Raw genomic sequence first — 24,792 nt, forward strand, 5'->3', positions numbered from 1 at the left:
GGCAGATTAAGCCCGAGCGGGGTTGAGACCCAAAGCGAGCAGGACCGAGCAGCGCGGATCATGGCACGGCAGCTCAGGGCAGTGTACGCAACAGTCATCATCAGCCCTGCAGCAACAGCCGCGCATCAATCACAGCTTTGGCATCACCTGCGCACAGAGTGGGTGTCACCGCAGCGCTGGCAGTTACACTGCACAGGACACCGTGCTGAAACAGCGTGTTTCGGGGATTATTTCTGTCATTTTTCTCAATCAGCTCTTCAGCCCATTTAGAGGGATGACCCTGTGCACACTCCCAGAAGAGGGCACAAACCCTCACCGCGAATCCGCAACGTCACGACCCACTCGCTGCTATTTCTCTGCTTTCCAGCACCAGCCCGCGGCCAGGGCAGCCCACAGCACCTCTTGGGACCTGCGACCGATCCTCCAAAACCAGCCCCTCCACCCTTCTGTCTGACCGGACTTAATTACCACACGGTGCTTTGAGGAAATTATCACCTTCCTCACTCACAGCAGCAACAGGGCAGAAATCAGAACTTTGGAATATTTACCAGAAACAATTGTGTGTCTCTGCAATTTTGGACTAAGACACCCCTGAGCTTGGTGCTTTCTAACTACAGCAGCATGTAAGCAAAACGTGACACAGCGACACCAACAAGTAACTGGGGCTCAGTCACTGTGCAAGAACAGAGCAGCAAGCTGTAAAAGCTGTCCTGGAAGGGACAAGCGATGTGGGGCAGCTGGATGCTCCTCCGCAGTACGCCCACGCCTGTGAAGCTGCCAGCCACCTCTTCTGGAGCTGGGCGTAGAAGAAACAAGATCCTGAAAGACAAAAAGGACTCCAGAGGAAGCGCTCCTCCAGGAGCACAGCACTATTCAAACATGCCAGCACTTCCCAGGAAGATGTCTGACGCTCCTCCACTAAAACCAAGTGTTTACTTTTTCCTGTGCCGCAGAAGCCAGAGCTCACACTTTAAGCACTCAAGCCATTAATAGAGAAGCCCGTTAGCCTGGAGCTGCGTGAAAGGCTCAGGTGAGATGTTTCCAGCTGCTTGTAACCCAGCAGGTTTGAGCCTGGAGGCAGGACGCTCCCGCGAAGGAAGTTAACTGGGGACAGAGCGAACAGCCTCAACAAGCCCTGATCACAGGTAACTGCGGAGCAGAGGCTCCCCGAGGGTTAAGGACCAAAGTTCCAGTGTACCAGGTACAGCTGAACACACCCCACGAAGGGGAGCAACTTTAAACTGAACTTTCCCACATCCCAGATAAAGTTCTAACACTGGGAAATCTTGTACCTCACAATTAACGATTGCAGACAGTTTACTGACAGAACTGGAGTCAGTCAACAGAGGATGGTGGCGTTTACATCTCTAGCAGGTACTACTGTTAACAGCTAACAGTCATCGCAAGACACAAGGACAGTCAGTTCTGAAAGAACCCATCTCCTGAAAGCGGGCAGCAGGATGGGTTAGAGAGCAATTCTAAGAAATGCTCTGTCACAGTATCAAGCTGTTAAAGAATACTGAGGTCTGACTGTTACCACCCATGACAACACAGCGGAAACTGCTTCCCCAGCTCCCCGCCTTTCTCCGAGATCGGTCGTCTAGTGAGAGGGTAAGAACGGCAAGAGCGACCCTCAGCTCTGTCACGATGGAACTGCAGTCTTAGCCACAGAATCCAACTGCTGCCCCGACACGTTCTTGTAAGAGGAGTTTGATCCACCCAAGTTACGATGCCCCCTGATCTTCCAGAGTTCCTTTAGCAAGCGTGTCCAGGGGAGTTTAACTCTGGGGTTTTAAAGGCATGTGTTGCTCAAGCAGCAATAATTTAGAACAGAATTTTCCTTTTTACATGGAAACTTTTATTCTCATTGAGATCTGTACATTCAAGTCGCGCATACTTTTAAGTCTTTGATGGAGCTGGAGCATGGGATCACGACAACAGCCTGGTCTGTCTGAAGAGTTAAGAGTTTATGCCTCGAAAGTAGCCAGGAAACTTGTGACTATTTCCTTCAACTTAGCTTCTGTCTGGTCAGAGATCTTTCCTTCGGTCCTGTTGGAAGAGTTTAGTTAAACTTCTGATGCAGAAATAGACATATGGTCAATCCCTGACTAAGGCAAAGAAAAATTTTACAATGAACCTTCCAATTTCTAACAAAATTAGGAGATGAATTAACACATTTCTGTTTGATGCATGAAGCTATACCACTGAAACTAACATAACATCCCTTCTCCTAAAAAAGTTAGTCCTGTTTAAGAACGAAGGTTTGTCAACAAATACTTTCAAAATAGCTGTAACGTATTTCAACAAGGCTCTGTCTTCTGTAGAGCTATGCCTCAGAGGTGGAAGGCACACAATCCCACTCATGACAAAACAAGCTAGGACCAGGTTGCAGGACAGGACTATGGAAACACTCGATCCCCAACAGTCTACACTCAGCGGCGGGGAAGGCCATGAGCAGCACTGAATCCGCAGTGCTGTAATAGCTTAAAGCTATCAAAAATATGGGAATTACTAATTAAGTGATTTCAGTATCAGATTAGGAGGGGTGTTCAAGTAGGTTCATTTTAAGCATCAGCTGGATTTCCTAAGTAAAAACTGGAGACAAGAAGCAGAGCACTGGACAGTGCAAGGACAGCAGGAAGGCTGATTTAACCTCCAGTTCTGGTAGAGGCAGCTTAGGGCCTGATGTTCTAGGATACGCAAAATTAACAGTTCAGTGACCACTATCTGCATACCAGCCATCAAGTCGATACCCTTGGGATGAAGTAAGATAAATCATCATACCTGATCGTGGAGAGGAGGGCCTGGTGCTGGCTCAGTACATGAGCTAGGAAAGCACTCTCAAATTTAGTGATTTTGCTGGGCTCCAGCTTGTCCAAGTGACCTCTGACACCAGCATAGATGACTGCAACCTGTTCCTCAATAGCCATGGGAACTGCAGAAAAGAAAGCATTCATGCCATTGGTAACTCTTACATCAGGAGACATCAGTACTACAGACTCCTCCTTTGAAGATCAACTGCACGTACACAACATGGTTCAAATAAATCTACATTCACCATGTCCACAGAATGTCTTAATGCTGCCACAAAGACCAGCCTTGTTGGCACACGACACTAATGGGAAATGCAGACTTGTTACGTCCAAGACACTCACCGTACTGTCCTTGTTTGAGAAGCTCTGTCAGACGCACACCACGGTTCAGCAGCTGTTGTGTGGCAGCATCCAGATCAGACCCAAACTGAGCAAAGGCAGCTACTTCACGATACTGAGCCAATTCCAGCTTCATGGTACCTGCCACCTAGATCACAAGATACAGGAAACACTGAGTGTGACCAGTTTTTAAATCAATCTAGTAGTTTGCAGGTTATCTTCAGCTGACAGTTGTCACAAGTCAGCTTTGCCTTGCATACCAGTCACGTGAATCTCAAGATTCTGACAGATGATTATATGCATTTCTAAAAATCCCACCATCTGCTTGGCCTTTTAACATGAGCATGCTATTCCTCCCTACAATGGGCACAGCTGATATTAAACCTCTCTAATTCCATATCTCTGGATTAAAAGAAGTGTGGGGCTAAGAGAGCATTCTCTATTTCTAGTTAGATCAGTACCCAGTTCAGCATACTGAAACTTAACAGTCCTACATCTTTATGCAGATACTACTTTCATTCCCTCCCCCCTCCAGTAGGCAACAGAAGTATCAAAGAGATCCCCAAAGTTTGTTCTTTTATAATTTCATAATGCTAAGGAATCCAAAGCTTTACTCCCTCTCTATTCACAACTCTAAAGAGTGAAATGATTGGAAAGCCTACACACTACTCGTCTTTAGTCAGAGGAGGAGCAGCAGTTTCATGCTTACCTGCTTCATAGCCCGGGTCTGAGCAGCAGAACCTACACGGGACACAGACAGACCAACATTGATGGCTGGACGGATACCTTTGTAGAACAACTCGGTTTCCAAGAAGATCTGTAGGAGAAAATTGTTTTATTATCTCGGTGAGACACCTGGAAGCCTCCTCAGAGACCTGCCAGTAAGTTACACAGAAGTACTGGCATGTGAAGAAGATGTCCTACCTGTCCATCAGTGATAGAGATGACATTGGTTGGAATGTAAGCAGACACATCACCAGCCTGAGTTTCAATGACAGGCAAGGCAGTCAGAGAGCCACCTCCAAAGGAATCGTTCATTTTGGCTGCTCTCTCCAGCAGGCGAGAGTGCAGGTAGAACACATCACCTGGGTAGGCTTCACGACCGGGTGGACGACGCAGCAGCAGAGACATCTGACGGTAGGCAACAGCCTGTGTGGTATAAAGAAAGCTCTCAGACTTCAGTAGCTCATTTAAAATTTTGAATTTCTAAACCTGATGTGATCTTACAGCTACAAACACCAATGCTAGACTATGAGGCCTAGGAACAATGTTTCCTGACCTGTTTGGATAAGTCATCATAGATGATTAACGCGTGTTTTCCGTTGTCTCTGAAGTATTCCCCCATGGAGCAGCCTGAATAGGGAGCCAGATACTGAAGGGGTGCTGCATCGGATGCTGTGGCAGACACCACAATAGTGTACTTCATGGCATCTGGAAAGAATCGGAGACACACACCACTGAGTATATTACCTCATCATGGCCATAACCAGCAAATACAACACGCCTGTGAAGTACTAGTTGCTGAAGCAAGCCCAGGCAGCATCACCACATTGTTACAGGAAAGAACACCGCACTAGATTAACACGTGCGTTAGCTCAACTAACTCAAGAAGTTCCAAGAGCAAGGTCATGGCAGCTAATGTCTAACGCTTGCAGACTTCTTTCCCATTTAAAATTAAGTTTAAACTTTCACTAAGACACACTTCGGTTCTAGAAATAACTCAGCCTGAAAGTCCATGGTTTCCCAGCTGCTGCAAGGAGATACTACCCTTTGTTTCATAGTCCCAAATTATTGTCATTAAAATGTGGGGGTTTTTCTTCCTGCTAGGTATGACTCTGCTTGATGAGCAGGCAAGAGGTAAAGTGCCTGATCTCTTTCAAGCTCTGTTACATATGCAGCCTTGGTCAACAAGATCACTGTTTTTGAAAGGATGCTATCATTTAATCCCTTACGTTTGGACAGTAAAGTCTATGTTTAGGCAGTAAAGTCTCTCTACTAAACTTGCAGCTGTCATTCACACTGACTTGCATACATACGAAACAAATGCCAAGTCCATAAATACTGGCAGGCCGTAGCTTGTCACCCGGCCTGCCTGACCGCCAAAAGGAAGCTCTCAACTCTGCTGAAAAAAAATACAGGCTGACTTTTCCAGAAGCAATTCAGCAATTTTGGGGCCTCATACTAGTCTTCTAATGCGATGCAGCAAAAAGGAGATTCCCTCCCCCCCGATACCTAGAAAGATTTTTAGTCCAGAAAAGCAAGTAGTTCACTCATTTAATAAGAAAAGAATTCTGTCCATACTCGCAGCTAGGAGAAGTCATAGTCGTATTCAGCATTATAATGAGAACAGGATGTCACTAGTTGCCAGGCTCAACCAAAAATCTGTACCTGCATCAGTGAGCCTCTTCACCAGCTGAGCAACAGTAGATCTCTTCTGGCCAATTGCAACATAGATACAGTACAACTTCTTTTTCTCATCTGTTCCATCATTAAATCGTTTCTGGTTGATTATTGTGTCAATTGCAATTGAAGTTTTCCTGTGTAACACAGAGGTTGGTAAGTTAAGCTGCCTACGGTTCTGCCAACCTCTACGCAGTTCTGTGTTCAGCTTTGTACATCGGCGCACGCCGTACTCGTGTCTCTCTTTAAGGAAAGATTTTTAGCTTTGGCAATTTAACTTACCCGGTCTGCCTGTCACCAATGATCAGCTCACGCTGGCCACGACCAATTGGCACCAAGCTGTCCACAGCCTTAATACCAGTCTGCATAGGTTCACGCACAGAGATTCTGGGAATGATCCCAGGGGCCTTTAAGCCAACTCTTCTACGTGTCTTAGATGTAATAGGACCCTTAAAAGAGAGGAATAAACCTGCTGCAGTCTGTATCACATAGATGTAAGCAGAGGTAGTAAACACCTAGTTACACTTACCTTCCCATCAATTGGATTGCCCAGGGCATCTACAACGCGGCCCAGCAGCTCCTCCCCAACTGGAACATCCACAATGGCACCAGTCCTCTTCACAACATCCCCTTCCTTGATCAGTCTGTCGTTACCAAACACGACAACACCAACATTGTCGGGCTCCAAATTCAAGGACATACCCTAGGACAAAGATCACATTTTCCTGAGAAAACCCATACCGACATTCACGAAAATTTTGACAGTTTAATACTGATGTGATTATTCTACAGTATAGAACGTCCAACATAATCCACCTCAATCTTATTTGTAACAATAGTCAATGTTCTGCTTTTATATACCATGCATGTGTGTTCTTCCATACCAATTAGAGAACCTGCCTAAGCCTTCAGCTCACTACATAATTATACTTGCAGCAGTCTAGCATTCAGTCATGTATCTCTCCAAAAAGGACAGAAAGGATAAGCAGGGTTCAAACACAACATTTCTCTCTTACCTAGGAATTGGTCAAGGGAAAAGTATTGGCTTCTTCTCTGCCTATGGCGAGTTAGGTCACTAAAATACTGGAAGAGCTGTTGCAGTACTCTCGGAACAGACAGCTTTTTAACTCTAGTCTACTTCTAGGACTATAAGAAGTCAGCAAACCGCACACTGTATTGGAGCAGAGAAGCTACTATTCAACAGTAAACCGACAAGCCAGCCTGAAACTAAAGAAAATGAAATCCAATGCCAGATTAGTTCTTATACTTCCTAGACGAAGATAAATAAAGTTCAAATGTTGGCCAAGAACCAGATACTGATACTGAAAGCACAGTGTCACAAATTCAAAGAATATTTGCTTTTTGTAGTATTATTTCAACTAGTTACTATGTATTAAAATTGCAATGAAGTCTGTAAAAGGTCCATACGGGTACCTCCAAGCATAGTCTCATGTTCTGCTTAAAAAAGACTTCTTTATATTTCTAGGCTAAACAAACTGCTTTAGTGGAAGCTTACCTTCAGTCCAGAGGAGAATTCAACCATTTCTTCTGCTTGGACATTTCTTAGGCCGTACACACGGGCAATACCATCACCAATCGAGAGCACACGGCCAGTCTCCTCAAGTTCAGCAGAGGTGTCAGCTCCCAAAATACGTTCCTCAAGAATAGAGGATACCTCAGCAGTACCTGAAAAGAGACATTTGCAACCAGATTTAGCACATTAAGGCACAGTATGAATTCAGTAAGCTTGTCTTGAATTCACAAGCCAAGGTACCCTTTCTCAGGTATGCCACAAGGTCTAGCAAGCACCACTCTTCCTTACATAGGATGCATAAGATAAATAACAGCTTCCGTTTTCACAGCGAATAAAAGCAGCTTCAACTCATTCGTTACGAGCCAGCTTCAATCAAAACATTTATGGCTGTTTAGTTATCCTTCATTATGCCCTACACTATTAGCACTCTCTCCTCCTAGAAAGCAATTAAATTAAATAATTAGCCTTAGCTCAGAAAGAACAGACATGCTAGCTCTGCTTGTAGAGCATTTACTTAGACTGGAGGCATCAAAACACCCCGTCAACTGATTTGTAATCCCAGATCCAAATATATTTAAAGGAACTCAATACATTTCAGGAGCAAGTTGTTCGATACAAGCTATAAAAATGTATTCTCCATCTTCCTCAAATTCGTTTGGCAGCATACCTCCAACAACTTTTTATTTCCTCAGCTAGGAAACAGAAAATAACACTGTGAAACTGTTATTTCCTAATAATACCTTTAATCACCCTAAACCACTTCAAAAATTGTACATGAACCACTACCAAAAATACAGCTATGCAGTGCCGCTGCCTTCTCTAAACACTAAGATGCTGGCAGCAAAAAAGTTATACTCAAGGACACAAGGTCAAACCCAGGCAGGCCTAGGAAAGTGATCCGTTCCCTCATACTGTTACAAACAAGACAGGAAACTGGAATTTGAGGCATTTTTTCAAATAATTCTGCAGGAGTTGAAGACTGAATTGAATCCTCATGAAGCAGGTAAGCTGTGTAAGCCAACTGACACGTGACCACTCCTTTGGTTTGGGCATAATTTGAATAGTTATTAAAGTGAAGTCTCCTTCATGGGACTATGTAACAGATAGTTCACTGTTAAATACTGTCAGTACATAAATGTCCTCAAGTGTTTGTCAACTGACACACGCCCCCCTCACACTCCATATTCAAATTCTTTCTTAAGTGATAGCGCAAGTTCTTAAACTGCTCTCTTATATGAAGACCTTTCTCACACTCACCAGTCTTCTGAAAGCATGTTTTGGAGGCATGGATGTTTCTTGTAGCAACAAATGCTGCACCCAGGGTGTTTCTGGAAATCTAAAATAAGTAATTGTTTCAGTAACAGTGAGATTTCCTCAATCATTCAAAAAAAATGTTAAGAGATAACATACTGAAATTTTTGATCATGAGCTTATACATTTAATGTGTCTCAGTTTTGGGTTGAGCTTCACAGCACTCCATTCACAAGCTGTAGTTATGGAACCAAGTCCAGCACTACTAAGCAAGGACAGATGCTAAAGGAGATTGCTCTAAATTACTCGCTGCATTTTTCTGCATTGCACTGATGTCACCATCACAGCACCGCAGCAGCTCCCAAAGCAACACCTCCTCTCGTTTGCCACCTTTGCGCTGAACATCAAAAGCTTTTTCAAAAGAAACCAGTGCACCCCTCATGATTCCACAAAAGGGAGAAATAAGATTGTTTCTTCTAGTGGTTGACCTTTCTAAGAAAAATCTAACTGCAGAATTTCTGAAGTATGCCTAGAACATATACGGTAGCATAAACGAAAAAAAAAAAAAGATCTGTGATAATGAATGCATTAGAAGATTATAATCCTACATCCCAAGCAAAGCTCCCAGTGTAGCCGCATGCAGCGTTAATGCTATTTCTCTGAAAGCCTGGGCAGGCCTCTCCTCCGTTCACCTTCACAAGGGACACCAGCTGGGAGCGGATCCTGACAGATCTTTGCACCCTCCCTCTCCCCACAAACACAGGGGAAAAACTGCCACCTAGCAAAGCCTCGCAGCTCTAATCCCTAGCCCTGACTGGGATCTAGGAGCTTTCAGACATTAACCTGAACCCCAGCAGCGCCAATCCACATCCCCGGGGAAGGACACACCGACCCCTAGACGCCCCCCCCCCCCCCAGGTGAGGGCACCCCCGCTCTTCAGCAGGGGCTCGGTCCCCGCTGGCACCCAGCGCTGAAGTGAGCCCCCCCCCCACACCCCTCCCCAGACTCCTGAGGGCGGGAGGCCGCGGCCCCTCAATGTCACCGCGGCCCCCAAGATGGCGGCGGCGCCCGCCCCCCCCGCCCGCCCCGCTCGCTCCAGAGAGGAGAGGGCGCGCTCACCAGGCCGGCCTGCCGCGGCAGGGAGCGGGCGAGGGCGGCAGCCACGCGGGCGGAGAGCATGGCGGCGGCGGGCGGCGGCTCCTCGGGAGAAGACTGAAGCAAACGGGAGGCGGCTGCCGGCCCCTCGCTCTCTCCACAAAATGGCGGTAGCGCGCTCCGCCCCTTTTGGCGGCGAGGCCACGCCCACGGCGCGGGGCGGGGCGCGGCCCCTCAGGCGTCGTGGCGCCTTCCCCCTCCCTGCCGCTCTGAGCGATGAGGGAATATCTAAATATATATATAAAAAATAATTAAAAAAACCGAAACGGGGCTTTTAGAAAAATACCCCGTTGCGGTAGGTGCCCTTGAAATGGCCCTCGGCGGGCGGAAGGGGCGGAGAGCCGCGGCGGGGCGGGGCTGGGGGGCATGAGGTGGGCAGGGGCCGGTGCGAGGCGCGGGAGGCCGGGGTGTGAGGGATGTAGGGCGGCCTGGGGCAGGGGAAGGTTGGGGGGTGCCCCCCCATTTTTGGGAGCGGGGGGTGCTCACATCTCGCCTGCGCTCTGGAAATGAGTAAAAGGGATGCGATGTGCAGTGCCGTGGTGGTTTTCTTACTACAGAGGGGCTTAAATTTTCTAGCCAGTTTGCTGATAATACGTGAAACTTGAAAGCTGACCCTACAGAGGTGACGATGACAGGATAGCGGCATCGCAAGTGGAGGAGAACCTCACTGCCAGAGGCGGTTGTGCTTATGGCGCGCGGGGGTCTCTCCCTTGTCGTGATCCGTCTGCCAAGGCCTAACCCTGCGGGGACAGCGCACTTCGCAACGAGTCCCGTATGTGAGACGTAGGATTTAGTCCGCTGGGGAAAAAGTGGCGAAACTCAGGCAGGTGCAGTGTGATCGTGTCCCCGAGGCAGTCCGGAGAGGTTAGTAAGGCGCAGATCCCAGCAGGCCTTTCTGGGAATTGAAAAGGTTAAGTGAAAAATCCTCCACCATTTTGGCATGTGTTGTATCAAACGTGATGCTTCAGCAACGTTTCTCATGGTGATTGTTTCAGTAATCGCTTCAAATTCTGTAAAGCTGTCTGAAAAAAATGACGCTGATTTAAATAGCCCATTTAAGTCTTATGTATTTGCACTTTTTCTATATTGCTACAGAAAGGTGGTTCCTTGATAATTGTTTAAAGGGTTTGACTCAGAAAATGCATTTTCATGGCGTATTTTCTAATAAGAAGCACAGCCTTTATATGAATTTACGTAAGCAGTGATATACAAGCTATTCAAATTTCAGTTTTTACCCTTTAACTTAAAAATATGATTTATGCCTTTTTGACGAAGGGCTTTATATGCCTTTAGTTGTAATTTGACTTATGATATACATGAAACATACAAAATGTTGTAATCAAAAACCGAAATCCCCTCATGTTATCTTGCTGATTCAAGACTATTTTCTTAGAAGTATTGCATACAGGGAAGAAGCAAATTCTTCTGAAATATTTAGAGCATTTAAATCCACTTTGGGAAAAGCGTTCACCGCAGCTTGTGAATTGAACTGTTTTTTTTATTATTGTCTCTGTGTTTCAAGAATTTAAAACTGGGAAACTGGGTCCCGTTGGCCGGGTGGGTTCTCACGCCCCGAACTACAAGTCCCATCAGGCCCCGCGGCGCGGCGGCCGCGCGCGGGGGAAGCCGGGACGGAGGCGGGAGGCTCGAGGCGGCGGGAGGCCGCCGCCATGGAGGAGAAGCTGCAGCGGGTAACGGTGGGGCCGGGATGGGGCTTTCACGGTGCGGGGTTTGTGAAGGTGGCTCCATCCTCCGGCTCCCCCTCGCCCGCCCGGGGGCTCCTCCTCCCCGCCGGCCCGGCCCAGGGCCTGGTGGGGGGCACCGGGTGGGGCGGGCGCTGGGGAAGGTACCGGCGCGGAGCCGGCCCCGTTGCGTTATCGGAGGCCTCGTCCTGCTCTCCCGAGAGCGTCTCTTTCAGCCCTTGCAGGCGAGGCACCCGGGTGGTTGCGCTGAAGGCTTTGCTGGGCCCTGGCAGCCGTCGCTGCTTGGCTGGCGCTCGGTGTGCGCAGTTTAAGAGTAGAAACGAGCCCGGGTCGTTTTCTTGCCCCTTTAAACGTTGGGGACACGCAGGACGTGGTCGCTGGGTGGGTTTTGCAGCAGGAAAGTCTGTGTTCCTTCATTCTCTGCTACCCACTAGGTAACAGCCCGAGCTTGCTGACCTTGAAGTATAAGTTCACAGCTGGTTTTAAAATGGGTGCCTGAAGTTTTTGCATTTCAAATCATTGTCCCTACAGAAAGTGGCAGAAAGATGCAATTCATCCTTTGATCGTGAACTTGGCGTTTTTGCAGTATTAGAATTTTCATCTACGTAGAGCTAGTGCTGTTTGCTTCTAAGGGCTTGATTTCTCCCCCGCATAGTTCAGGGTGATGTTTGCTGTGTGCAGTGTGTGTAGCTGAGATGCTGGTATGGTAGAAGCATAAAGAAGGACATGCTAGAAGGAAAGGTCTTTTAAAGTTATAAGATTGCGTCCTTTTCCATCAGATTGCTTAGATAGATTTAGGCAAGAATTTGCTACCTCAGTGTTGAACTTCCATGTGTTCAATTATTATCAGTTATAATCTAATCTTTCAGTGCCCCCGTGAGAGCACTGCGTTAATCTCTCTCCTATTTCTTCTTTTCAATGGTAGAAATTGTCCTCTGCAGTGCTCATGCCTGCACACTATAGTAACCCTTTCTCCCCCGCTAGCCTGTGAGACTGTTCCCGGTGATCGTGGTTTGGGCAGTTTTATCCCAGGCTGCTTTAATGCAGTTTTTACCAGCTGCCCAAGTAACCATTTAACATCTCTCGGATCATTAGTGTGTCTGTAGCAAATGGGTCATGTGAATAGAAAGATAAAATTTTATCACCTGGAGATAAGCAGGTGTCCAGAGAAATGAGGGAGATTAAAAGGGAAATGGTTTTCTAAACTTCAGAGAGTGTTTGAAAAAGAGACGAAGGAAGCTGTCTCCCCTTTTTCCACCCATGCCTCGACTGATGTAGTAGGAGTTATTCTTCAGGAACGCAGAGCTTGCAGCACTTTACATTTCTCACATCTGTCAGCTATTTTCTGTTGTTTCACTTTACTGTTTACTCTTTTTTTCCTTTCCCTGGCAGGTTACTTTATGGCTAAAGAAAATATACGGGAATCAGCCTATTCCCCAGTACGAAGTGAATGCAAGGACAGTTGATATCTTGTATGAGCTTGCAGAATGCAATGAAGCCAGAGACAGGGATGTTTCTTTGCTGATAGAGGACATGAAGCAGCAGGCAACAGAATACGAAGCAGAAGGTGAGTTTGAAGCTCCAGTTCTCCGTTCCATCAAAGTTAGTTTTCCTTAGTGACCCTGAAGATTGTCTTTGTTAAAATCTTACAAACAAATATATATACACCAAAAAAAATATATAATTGGAATTAACTCAGCTTTTGTTCTGGTACAGCTTTTACTACAATGCATCCCATGCCTTCGTTTCAGCAAAATTTATGGTGACATAAGGTTTGTCAAGAGCAATTTTTTAAGCCATCTTGAGCAGGCTGTAAATATGGAAAAGCAGATTAATTGCTAAAACCTCCTAGCCTGCTGGGCTAAGTAGCACAGTATTGAAATATTGGCTGGATAGGCAGGGAAGCAACCCTATAGCTGATTTAAGAGTCTGAGCTGGTGCTAATCCACTGTTAAGGAAAGCGCTTGAGGAATCTGAAACAACAGTGAGGTGATTAAGTTATGCTCGAGCTGTCTAGAGTGAGTGTTTGATAATGTGGTTTTTTTGGAGCAAGTGAGTGGTTCAGGGGACCGTAATAAATTTTTAACACACGTGTTAGAGAGTCCCATCTAGGCCTTAAAAGAACAGTAATATAAAAAAGTTACTATTTTGGGTTGTATTTGTTTTCCAGCTAACTATCTACAGGGCCTTCTCGCAGAAAGCCTGGATCTTTCCCTATCCAGTCTGTCCAGCGAAGGTACCAGCTACCTGAATGTCCTGGTAAACAGCGCAATGACACTGGAAACGAAGGACACTTCTCTTGCCAGGTAATTCTTCCCACTGTGTATGAGGGGTGATGGTCTGTGCTGTTTCCCTCTGTTTTTTCAATTCAACAGTTTCAAAGTTGACTTTGACACCAGGAATCTTACTTGTCCAGCTTCTTTTGCACCCCTTGGGCAGCTTTGGAGGACACAGGAACCGAGCACAAAGCTCTAACTCTTGATTATCCCAGCAAAGGAAGTCTCTGAAGCCTGAGAGGTGCCTCGGCCACAGTTAAATCCCTCTTTTGCCCCTGTTTTTGTGGTCAGTGGCTGCAGGATGCTGCCACTCAGACCGTCATGCCAGGTAGCACAAGCTAGAGCAGGTTTCATACTGCTTAGGCAAGGACTGGGGAACGGTAACGGGTCCTTGTCTCGGCTCCTCTTTCTTCCCTCTCTTACCTGGCCTCAGTTAATGTAAGGAGATTTCTGTAACTCAGCCGCAGAGAAATGGCAGCTGTTAGTTTGCTCTTCCTGGGCCCCTCTCCCTAGCCTGGCTTTGACCCAGCAGGTTTGTGCTGAGCACTGGCAGTAAGGAAGGGCCAAAATCTGCCTTAGAATCCAATTTTTGTATGATGTTCGAGGGCTTGGCTCTTACAGCTCTTCTCCTGAGCTGGAGGGGCAAGCAGCTTTGAACCATTTGGGAAGAGGAAGAGACTGAAATACTGCTGGGCATGTCTTGGGGACGTGCGTTTTCAGGGACTGAATACTGTATTTCTGAAAGGCAATTTGGCAAGCCAGGAGTGGAGCATCTGATCGTGTCAAACCCAGTGGTTGTATTCACTAGAGTGCCAGGTCTTGTTCACTTCCTCCTACTGAGATTGCTGGGCCGTTTCCCCTTCCAGATGAAATCTGTGTTAGTTAAGGGAAGCAAATACCCTTAGTGACTTATTTTACTTTCCTCCTCTAAGGTAGCTGGCAGTTATCTGACGTATCGTAATATGAGAACAAAAAAAAAAAATTTGTGGAAAGCGTGGAGGAAATAATAATAATTCTGAATTTCAGAAGAGCTGACTGCTGAGCATTCCCACTGAATCTCTCTTTTCATCAGCTTCTTCTCTGCCATCAATGATATGACTTCGGAGCTGTATGCAACAGAATCAAAAAACAGAGAAATGGAACTGGAATTGACCAACATAAGGAAAAAACTAACTGCAGCGCTGATGCTGGAAAAGCGGTTACAGGAGTGAGTAATGGATGAGAAAAGGGAAAGATGTAAGCAATGCTGCCGATCCCTGCAATGTGGAACATTGGTTGTGATAACTAACAAGGATAACTGAATTTTCAGGGGTTTGACACATCTCTAATTGACAATATTTGGAATTATCTATCAAAAGCCACGTGTTATGGACACATTCAGTAATCAGAAGAGATTTGGGGTACCGTCAAAGCCATTATTTTAAACCAAAAATGGTCTGCAAGCAGTTTTCAGATATGAGCTGGCATCTTCTGCCTTTGTCTGAGGTTGAAGGCAAACCTGATTTTCTTACCACATGTAGCGTGGGCTCTGTAGTCAGAGTGAGGGAGCCAGGCAAAACAAAAACTGTTCCCAGGTAAGAATTTCCTTTAACCAGTGTGTGGGAGACTTAAAAAATAAAAATAAAAAAAAAAAAAAGATAATCAGTGTCAAGTCCATTTCTTAGAGGATGTAACCTGAAGTTACATCCAAGCCTAGCAGGATCAACCCCTGCCTTGAGTGGGGATTGGCCCACGTGATGTCCACAGCCCCCTTCCAGTCTAATTATTTTCTGGTTTTTGTCTTTTAAAGTAGTAATTGTGGCGCTGCTTGTAGCAAAGATACCAGACCTGTGTGCTTTGTGCAAGTTTGCCGTGACCGCTCTCGGTGATCTTAAGTTTAGCTTACGTAACAGGTCTCTAACTGAATTAGGGAATTATGCAGAAGAGTATCACTCTTTGCTTTTATGCAGATGGCTTTCCCCTTGGCCTTTTTTCTTCTCTGACCTTTGGGACTCTGGATGTAACAGCTGTGGATGTTTCCACTGGGAAATCTCACAGGGAAATGCAAGTTTTTCTCCATTCACTCCCTTCTCATGTTGATTGTATTACAAGGTTTAGCTTGAGCATAGATAGTGAAGCGGTATTTGTATACAGGTATCTCTTTGAATGTAAAAGTTTGTTTCTTTTTCTTTTTTTTTTCCTAAGGGATCTTAAAAAAACAGAGGAACTTCTGGAAGTGGAAAAGGCCAAAGCTGACAGCCGATCGCAGAACTTGAAGTTCCTGAAAGATAAATCTGAGGACTTAAAAATCAGGATCAAGGCTGCTGAGGTAGATGGAAGGAATTTTCTAACAAGACGTTGTGACGGGATGGCACAGTCATGGTTGGTCGGGCCCAAAATTGTAGTTACAGAGACATCCCGGGAGCTTCCTAAACTCCAGCACTGAGGACTCTTGGGCTAACAGGACAACATGTTACTACTCTTCAGTTGTTCCTGCTGTATTCATGGTCTCTCCCCAGGACATCCTATGATAAATGCAAGGACACTTTCTCTTCTTTCACTGAGAACTGTATTAGCTCGGACTACCTCGTGCTTATTGTGAGGTACTGTCATATAAGAGTACACACAGCACCGGTAGAGCAGCTGATTCACTGAGGTAAATTGTATGTCAAAATTCTGAATATAGCCATTTTTTTAAATTAATGAATGATTAAACACAGAAGGCAGAAGTTGTACTGTCTTCTCCTTCACCTTTCCTACATGACAAAGGACATGTGAATGCTTTATTTAACACTTGGATGCTGTCCGATACCTTGACAAATTTGAGATGGAAAACGTTGTATTAGAGTTGATGACATTTTACTGAGAAGCCTCCTCCCAGCCTTGTCATGTGCTCTCTCTCAGTAGTTTTCTGGAAATACTTGTTATTCTTGATATAAATTTTAGTAGCAACTGATTTCATATACCAGCTATAGCTGTGGTTCAAATAGCACACATTTCTGTGGTTGACAAACTGCGTTCTTGTTTGCCTGTTTAGATCAAAACCCAGGGAAATGGTAAAATCTTCCTCCTCCCTGTTACATTTTGTGGTCAGTATAAATGAACTCTTTCCTGTTTGTAGGAGCAGCTTGCTGCCACGGGGCTGGACCAGTCGCTGACACACGAGTCACTCGTGAGCCTGTCTGAGGTAGGTCTTTTGGCAAGACGGATGTTTCTACAGTGCTACAGACCAGGCTTGTTTGTTGGATGGTTTCAGGAAATGTAGTTTGCCATTTGGTTGCTGGAACAAATATTAATGGTAAAAAGAAGCACAAATAAAAATTCCGTAGACAGATACCTCTGGACCGGGGTATGTGGGATGGGTTTGTCTCTCCTAGAAACTGAGAAGCGTCTATGGGTGCTGAAGTGGTACCTTCTCTTCAGGGTTAGATGTGGGCTTGTTTTGGACTTGGGAAGAAGCTTTCCTTCTGGACTGATGGAGGGGAACAACTAGAATCTTTATTTTTTTTGTTGCCTTTTGGTTTTCCCTCTCTTCTCTTTCTGCCTTTGTAATTGGAAATGTAGCCTACTAGAGAATTTCTATGAAATAAATTCCCTGCCACTGAAAGCAAATTGGCAGCCCGTGATCTGCCTCCTCTCTCTGATCCGTGTTGTAAAGCGTGGATATTCTGTGGACTACATCCCGTTACGTGGCTGCCTGTGTACTGCAGTCACTAGATACAATGACCCAGGTGATTCTTTCTGATTTCTGTGAAATAAACCTGCTTTCAGGCACTTCTGAGCAAGGGGAAGAAGTCAAGTGAAGCCCAAATTCTGAACCACTGTGCTTTTTTCTTGTGTCTTTAAACGTAACATTTTTGGCTGTATTATAAGCCCAGCAGGATAATTTGTTAAAGGAAAAAGCACGTTTCTTGAGTTACTAGCTATAGATTCTCTAGCTTTGTGCTTTGTACAGATGGAAGATGTATCTGTGTTGTTCTGTCTGCACTCACCACATGTTAATATTATTTGCTATTACTGTAATGAGAACTTAGGGTTTCTCCCCATTTCTTTTGCTAGCTTTTCCTGCGTGCTAGTTAGGTTGAACGATGAAAATAGGTTTCCTGAGTTTTATGTTGTTGTTCTCATGAACCAGCGCTGGGTGGCAATCTTTACATTGCACAGTGTTTCAGAAGCATACTAACCAAAAATCATTTGCATTGGAATTTTACATGCAAAAAGTCACAGGCAATTTTCTAGACTTGTCGTCTTCTAGAACCTGAGCATAAGGGCAGGTCTGACTCCCTGACATTTCTGTATCTGCTTTGCCAAGAGCTCAGTGAATTGGGCAGCGCCAATGATTTTATCTTCAGAGTGTGTTTTTTTTACTTCAAGTTGATTATTTGAAAAGAGTTGAGGGCTGTGGAAGGTGCTCAATTTTCAGCCCCTTGTTAATAGAATAAGCAAAGCAGTACAAGTGTAAGGGGAGCCTTTTTGCTGCTGCATGTGCAAAACTGTTTTCACGCAGAAACTATAGGCGTGCGTATGTATCCCCTTCCTTGGGGCTCAGTTCTCTCTGTGGCCTACAGTGAGGTTGACAGTGAAAGTCCTCTGTCCGGTGGATTCTCATTTGAAATCCCCTCTCCTTTCAGGGAGGTGAGATCAGGTGGTTATACTGTAAGAAAAGATATCTGAAAATGTCTTCAGAACAAAGAAAAATTAACTGATACCTCTATGTAAAACTTGAACCGGGTTAGACTGACTGATAACTGAATGAATAGCCGATCTTTAGTTTTCCATGTGTTTTAAGAAGGATCATGAGAGCTCTCACTGATATCTGTGAATTCTGAAATGCTGTAGGTAATTGTGGATCTATTTCACTGATTTACATCACTTCTACAAGTAAGACTAAAGAATATAATCTGCTTTGCTCTGTTCACAGAAACTGGCTGGACTGCAGGAAGAAATTGTGCCTTTGAAGAAGAAATTGGAGTCCTACCTAGATTTAACTCCTGTAATTATTTTTTTCTACTGTCCTATTGTATTTGCCATCAGATTAATTTTAAAGGACTTCAGAACGTAAAGGATATTGTTGTGATGCTTTCAGTCGACAGGTAGTGGACAGTCCTACAGGTCTATTAATGGTATAAACAGGTGTTCTGTTTACTTAAACAGAAGGCTATCGATTTATTAACCAAAGCCAAGAAATTAAGTGTGCTTACCAGGCAAACTTTGTTATAACAAAATGCACAGATTTGTTGGGTAAGCTCAGTATCAAGGTGAATTAGCTAGAAATTAGACAAAGAAATGTGGAAGACAATATAATTCCTTAGTATAAAAATTTTTTTGAGATTTACCAATATATTAGCTATACATGTCATCAGGTTGTCAATATGGTGGACACAGAACATTGTGCAGAGGTTGGAGCTCTGAGCAAGATTTTAATGATTATGAAGAAATAGCCAAATGTATGTGGCGTCCCCTAAACAAGTACTCTAGTTCGTGTGAGTACTGGCTGCTCCGTCATTTTCTTTGATTTCTCTTGAGGGTGCTGGGTACTCAGCTCTGAAAACGCAGGTTTCTTATTTAGGTGACTAAATGGCAGCTTTGAAAGCCCCTGTCTGTGTATCTTTTTCTTCATTTTATATTTTGGCTATTGTCACCATCGGTCCCTGTGCTAGGAGTTACTATCAGACTGCCATGCGAAGCATCTGTTATAAAAAGGATTTTACTCTTTTCAAATTAGAACGCTTGTTACAAAAGATGGTTTCAGTTAAGGGTAGTTTTGCAAACAACTTTATAGTGGCTTAAAGAAGTCATGGGTAAAGAGGGCTTTAGTCCATGAAACAGAAGGCCTTGGCTTTGTGTGACGTCTGTACATCACCACCTGTGATATTTGGGACCACTAAACCCAAGTATTTCCAATCTCCTTCGGAAGATTGCCATGGCTTTTACAGATAAGTATTAAGGACTTTTCTCTTTGTCATTCAGGAGAGAAGTAGCAAAAACTGGAGCGAATAGTTGAATGGGTTTTGGTTTTATTAAATCCAGTTGTGACTGGCTAGTTTACAGTTTTGTATTTGAGTTACCTGATATGGCCCCTGTTACCTCCTCATCTGAGCACCTCACAGCCTTTAATAGAGCTAACCTCAGACCTTTCTGTGTAAGAGATGAAAAAGATTTATTCCAGTTCTTATAAATGGGGCGTAGAGGTCCAGAGAAACAGACTTGTCCAAAATCACATAGAAACTCTGCGATTAATCACGTCCCTTGTATTAAGAACTAGGGACCTGTCTGCGGGGCCACACTTCTCTCCTCACCTCCTTAGCCCCTCCGTTGAGTTCCTGCCTCTCTACATGTCTCCCTCATGCAACTACTGCTGTCTCCCTCCTAGACAAAAAGGGTGAAGGGAGAGGGTGGCACTGCTTCTCTTTTAAATCCGTCTTACTCCAAGAGGCAGCTGCCTCCTTTCCTCAAGCGAAACAGGCTGTTCAAGTAGGATTAGGTTCTCCAATTCCCCCCTCCCTCCCATCTTGCTGTCAGTGGAGACAGGGAGAGCCCCGATGCCTCGCTTCTAGTGCAGGCAGAAGGAGGAAGGAAGGTTTATCCTTGCAAGCTTATTGTGCTTTGAAAAGTTCATGCACGGATATGTATAAAATCCAGTTCCTTGATCGGTATGTTTGGAAAATTGCTAAAAATTGGGGTTTTTTAGACTTTAGGCCATACCAGACTTTTAAAAAATATGTGGTTGCCCAAACCAGACTGGTTTTAATGTCAGTACCTTTTGCATGTGAAGGATGTACACAAAACTGATTTCATTATCCCCGAATTCCCCGGCAGCACATCATTAGACTCTTGCAATGATGCAGGGACTCTGTTTCCAGCTGAAATATTGGTTTTTATGCCATTTTCTCTCATTAGAATCCTTCCCTTGCACGAGTGAAGATTGAAGAAGTAAAACGAGAACTGGTAAGAGTTTTTTATCTTTCACAGAGATTTAAATGAGTGCTGTCATTCCAAAACAAGCTATATCTATTAATTGGCTGTGGATTTATCTACCTCAGATTGTAGTCTTAATGATCTCCAGAGGGAAATTTTGCTCTGGTAAGGCAGAAGCCGTGCATATTGGTAGGAGGAACTGGTGGAGGAATGATATCTAAGCTATGAAGGCAGTTGGGCATAATGGTATCAGTGGGGATTAGGTATCTATATCCCTCTGGATTTTGTCTGCTTCACCTGTCAGAATGTTTATTCACTCAGCTGTGTTGCAGCTTATTGGTCTCACAACCTTCCTTGCTGCTCCTGCACTCTCAGAGGGCTCTAGGGCCCATATTTTATTTAACAGCTGCCTTGTAGACTGCAATGGGGACCTTCCCCTATAAAACATAATGCCCATTTCATCCATGCTTGTGTGATCTGCAGGTATGGTTGTTGGGAAACATTCATATAAAGCTGTTTGGGAAGTTCATACGTAGCTGTCCTGAGAGAGCTGGGCCACATTTGAGCATAAAACCTGTCTTTATTTCTTTGGGCTACTTGCTCGTAGATAAAGCACAAGGTATTCAGTGATAAGCCTTAAAGCTGTGATCAAAAATCACAGCTATTTGAGAGTATTTTCTGCATTTTCAGATGGGACTGCTCAGGTTGGTAAGCCACTTGTTTTTGATTCAGAAATACAAGCTCGCCTGAGGCTTTTATCAGGTCAGAATACTCACCTCTGGAGTGTACCTGTTCAGCTTGAAGGTGTCTAATATCACATTGGGGCACAGTATAAAGGCAACTGAGCTTGTTAGCCCGTCATTTGGAGATTTCTCTGTAGCTGTCTACAGAAACTACTGCCGTTTGCAGTAGTGAGACCTTTCAGTTCAATGCTTGGGTTAATCAGTGCTAATAATATCCCAAGGTTTGATCATTTAGATATGTTTGTCTAACAAGAACGTAAGAAAACTGTTTCATGGCCACTGATGCCTCTTGGTTTTCTCTCCTGCTAGAATGCCTTGGAGGCAGAGTTCTCAAAGCAGATTGATATGCTGACTCTTGAGATGCCAGAGCCCAGCAAACTCCAGTTCACCTGAAGTGGCCTGAGTGGAAGAAGATTTCCCTTCTACTGTCTATTTATTTGCACTAGTAAAACATTTTGGAATTCTTACTGTACTTCTGCAGCTTTCTGCCTTACTCTTCTTGCTGTTGGATGGCACACTTGTGACCTTCCAGCAAGCATGCTCATTTTTAGGGGTTCATGCAGCCTTGCATTTGTAAGCATCACCTATTTTTCATAAAATAACCCCTAAACTTACTGTTTTCTTCATCAGTTCTTTTTCCATATGTGATACACACCTGTAGCTGGCCTCCAGATGGCACCTTCACCAGGAGATGTGCCTGTCGGGATTTGGTTGACCATTACTGCTTAGAATTGAACTGATCAGCAGTCTGGTTTTCTTCTTTTTCCCTGTCCAGGCTCTGGATTGTGTTTTTTCCTGGGGTCCTCTCTTTGGTGGTACAAGTATGGTGATGACATATACTAGATCATTGGCTTTTGCTCCCTGTTTTGTTTTCTTTCGTCATTTCAGGATTAGGGACACAATTTTTTTTCCGCTCATAGCATGTCTGATGTTGACCAAGTTTGTGAAGATGAATTCTAGACTCGTGCCTGGAGTGCTTCTTAGTTTGAGCATTTTCTTCAAACAGAAGTGAACAATTAAATTTCTCCTTAATGCCTTCAGCAGGGATTTGATATGTTAATCGAAGTGAACGATATGGAAATTGTGATCTAGGGCTCAGAATAGCAGTTCCCATTGCCTTCTAAAGCTCTGCAGCATCTGAGACAGCCCACAAAGGGGATTTTTTTTGTGTGTGTGTTGGCCGTCTCCCTTCATGGATTGAGTTCTGACTTGTTTCACGTGGGTCACAGTGTTGGCTTCACAGATCAGCAAATTGTACTGCTCACACAGGTGAGAGCAGCATCAGCCTCCTAAGGTTCTGTCGTTTCATTGTCATCTGAGAAAGTGGAAACCCGTGGCACTACCTGTAAGGCTTGCCCCTGTTCAAGGCTTTGAGAGATACCAGTCCACTGTTGACTACTTGTGGTTTCTCCTTACATTATAATAGAGCTAAGCAAATGAAAGTAGATAAGTAGCTTTATGGATAGTGAAGTGGTAGCTTTAAAAACAAAACAGGGCTTTATAGTACAACCTTTCGAGGTCTGAAAATACATGAATATTTTTGCAGAACCGCTGTGGGATCTGATAATTTTGAACCTAGATTGTCCTTTCCAATTACACCTCAAATGTCATCTTCCAAAAGGATCCCTGGAGCCCTCCTCTTATTTCCATGCCACCACCACACCAGCCTTAAACATCCCCGCTTTTAAAAGTTGTTTTGTACTAAAGCCAAAAATCTGAAAATCTCTTGTGAACGGGTCAAAATCAAAATCTAGAAATAGTGGCAGCACCTAAGGACATCAAGCATGGACTGGGGCCCGTTTGTACTGGGCAATGTCCAGGCAAATAACAGTGGTGCTCTCGGTGGCAATTTGTAGCTACATCTGTTTGCAATTGGAGTTGCAAAAGATCACTGTAATGATTTAGCATGCTGCGCCTGTCCCCAGGAGCTGGTTACTTCACTGCAGAAATTGATTTCACTGATCTGCAGGAAGAGAGATTCTTTCTCTTGCTTCATGCCCTCCCGTGAAGCAACAGGATCATGAGATCTGTATCTGATTATGCTTAGGGTGTAGCTCTGATTTCTAAGAAGGAACAAGCTCAGAATGACACTGGTGTCGGTAAAATGCCACAGCCTCTCGCCTTGTGACCACCTTGACCTCATTTCTTTCACTGTGATGGGGAAGAATTGAAGGACGTTGAGAGAGCCACTGCTCGCGGGAATCTTCGGCCTTGTCTTCCATACGCCGGAGGGAGCTGCTGTTTAGTTTCAGGTTTTTAAATCGAGATGTTAGGAAAGGGTTAGTTGCCTTAGTTTCATGGCTATTTATCTTCAATTCCTTATGGGCTAGAAAGAAGGCAAGAATCTGGAAAGAGCAAGAGCATAACTGATCTTTCCTGTTGTGGAAGGGGGAAGAAGTCATAGCCTTGAAAGGGATCAGAACGTAGCTGGGTAGACATCAGAGGGTGATTTAACAAGAAAGCCATTGTAAGGCACTGGAGGTCATGGCCTGACAATTAAGGAATCTTAATCATTGGAGGCTTTTAAGAGCAGATCAGAAATGCTTTGCTTAAGTGTTTACAATGCGAGGGAGCGTTGATTATGCTTTGGGATAGAAAGATGGATTAGATGAGGGCTTGAGGATGCTACCAGCCCTGCTTTTCAATGAGAGCCTCAAGACTGACTCAGCTAATGTTAGATGAAGGCTTTTTATCGCACAGGCGTAACCACGACTCAAGGCTTGGGAGGATTTCCCTGGACTGTGGCAGTCCCTTAGCACCACTTCATCGCGTAACACTGCACCAGTTGTGAAAGCTGGGGGGTGTTCTCCCCCTGCGCCTGCAGGGCAGCTGCACCGCTCCCCGGCTGCTGCTGCTTCACAGCATGTGCCGTGTCCCATTCATTGGCAAAGAGCCCGAATATAGACAGCGGCAGGGCCAGGCTGACTCAAGGGCTGTCCGAAGACAGCCACGTGTCGCTTCCCAGCATTGGAAACACAAGGAGAAAAAAAAATACCCAGCAGCTGTGCACCACAGCTGAACCATCTGCAGCACACGCAACGTAAATCAGCAGCCAGTTGTCAGGTCGGACAATTTGGCTTTTGATGGGAACAAGGAAAGTCAAAGAAACGAGATTTACGCAGCCAGCGGACCGTCAGTGAGGTTTCTCAGCTCTTCAGTTACGCGTTTGCAGGGGCAGAGTGCCTTGCAGGGAGATGTCCTTCCTCGCTGCTGGTATTTTGGGGCGGTCCAGCTTTTCCAGCGCGGGGATGGGATGCCGGCACAGGAACGCCTCGCAGGGGTCTTGCTGAGACAGGAGCGCGCCAGCCTGAGTGCTTGGCTGAGAAAATGTTTGATTTTGGGCTTCACCCTCTGCCCTGGCAGCTGTTGAGTGTTTCCACGGAGGTCACAGCGGGTGGTGAGGAGCTCTGCGGCAGCCTGGAGGGAGGCTGCCAGCTGGACCCCTCGGCTGTTGTGTATTATGAAATAATCACCCAACTGAGAATGACACGAATGCCTGGAGAGGCCTCCCTGCGTCAGCCTCACTTCAGATTACATCAGTTGCTCTGCTCTGAACCCCCAGCCTGATTTTTGGAGGCACCTGTCTGTTAACACCTGCAAGCTGAGAGCAGCTGTGCTGGCTGGGAGCTTCGCGTGGGGCTCGGGGGCAGCTGCCCACAGGGTGGCACGTCACGGGGGCTG

At 45.2% G+C, this 24,792-nt stretch overlaps 2 protein-coding genes across 5 annotated transcripts; one reads left to right on the top strand and one right to left on the bottom strand.

The window, feature by feature from the left end:
• Positions 1–1,835: 1,835 nt before the first annotated feature.
• On the bottom strand, positions 1,836–9,661 carry LOC142075774 (ATP synthase F(1) complex subunit alpha, mitochondrial). Its single transcript, XM_075137645.1, has 12 exons — positions 9,457–9,661; positions 8,344–8,422; positions 7,069–7,238; positions 6,082–6,255; positions 5,835–6,001; positions 5,541–5,689; positions 4,432–4,583; positions 4,077–4,301; positions 3,862–3,969; positions 3,156–3,300; positions 2,785–2,935; positions 1,836–2,049 (listed from the first exon to the last, which is right to left on the bottom strand). The coding sequence occupies exons 1-12, from the start codon at positions 9,514–9,516 to the stop codon at positions 1,968–1,970; spliced, it is 1,662 nt and encodes a 553-aa protein (XP_074993746.1). The 5' UTR covers positions 9,517–9,661; the 3' UTR covers positions 1,836–1,967.
• Positions 9,662–9,698: 37 nt separating this feature from the next.
• Positions 9,699–21,723, top strand: LOC142075776 (HAUS augmin-like complex subunit 1). 4 transcript variants are annotated; one of them, XM_075137648.1, is made up of 9 exons: positions 9,699–9,787; positions 12,588–12,762; positions 13,366–13,501; positions 14,544–14,678; positions 15,656–15,779; positions 16,572–16,637; positions 18,372–18,443; positions 20,351–20,398; positions 21,421–21,723. In XM_075137648.1, exons 2-9 carry the CDS (start codon positions 12,729–12,731, stop codon positions 21,502–21,504), a joined length of 699 nt encoding a protein of 232 aa, XP_074993749.1. In that variant the 5' UTR covers positions 9,699–9,787; positions 12,588–12,728; the 3' UTR covers positions 21,505–21,723. The 4 variants fall into 4 exon arrangements, with proteins under 4 accessions (XP_074993749.1, XP_074993747.1, XP_074993748.1 ...); XM_075137649.1 differs by lacking the exon at positions 9,699–9,787 and adding an exon at positions 11,148–11,183 and having other exon boundaries at positions 21,421–21,662; XM_075137646.1 differs by lacking the exons at positions 9,699–9,787; positions 20,351–20,398 and adding an exon at positions 11,111–11,183 and having other exon boundaries at positions 21,421–21,620.
• Positions 21,724–24,792: the final 3,069 nt, after the last annotated feature.

Source organism: Calonectris borealis, chromosome Z (assembly GCF_964195595.1).
Source record: "Calonectris borealis chromosome Z, bCalBor7.hap1.2, whole genome shotgun sequence".
In the NCBI taxonomy this organism is placed as follows: domain Eukaryota; kingdom Metazoa; phylum Chordata; class Aves; order Procellariiformes; family Procellariidae; genus Calonectris; species Calonectris borealis.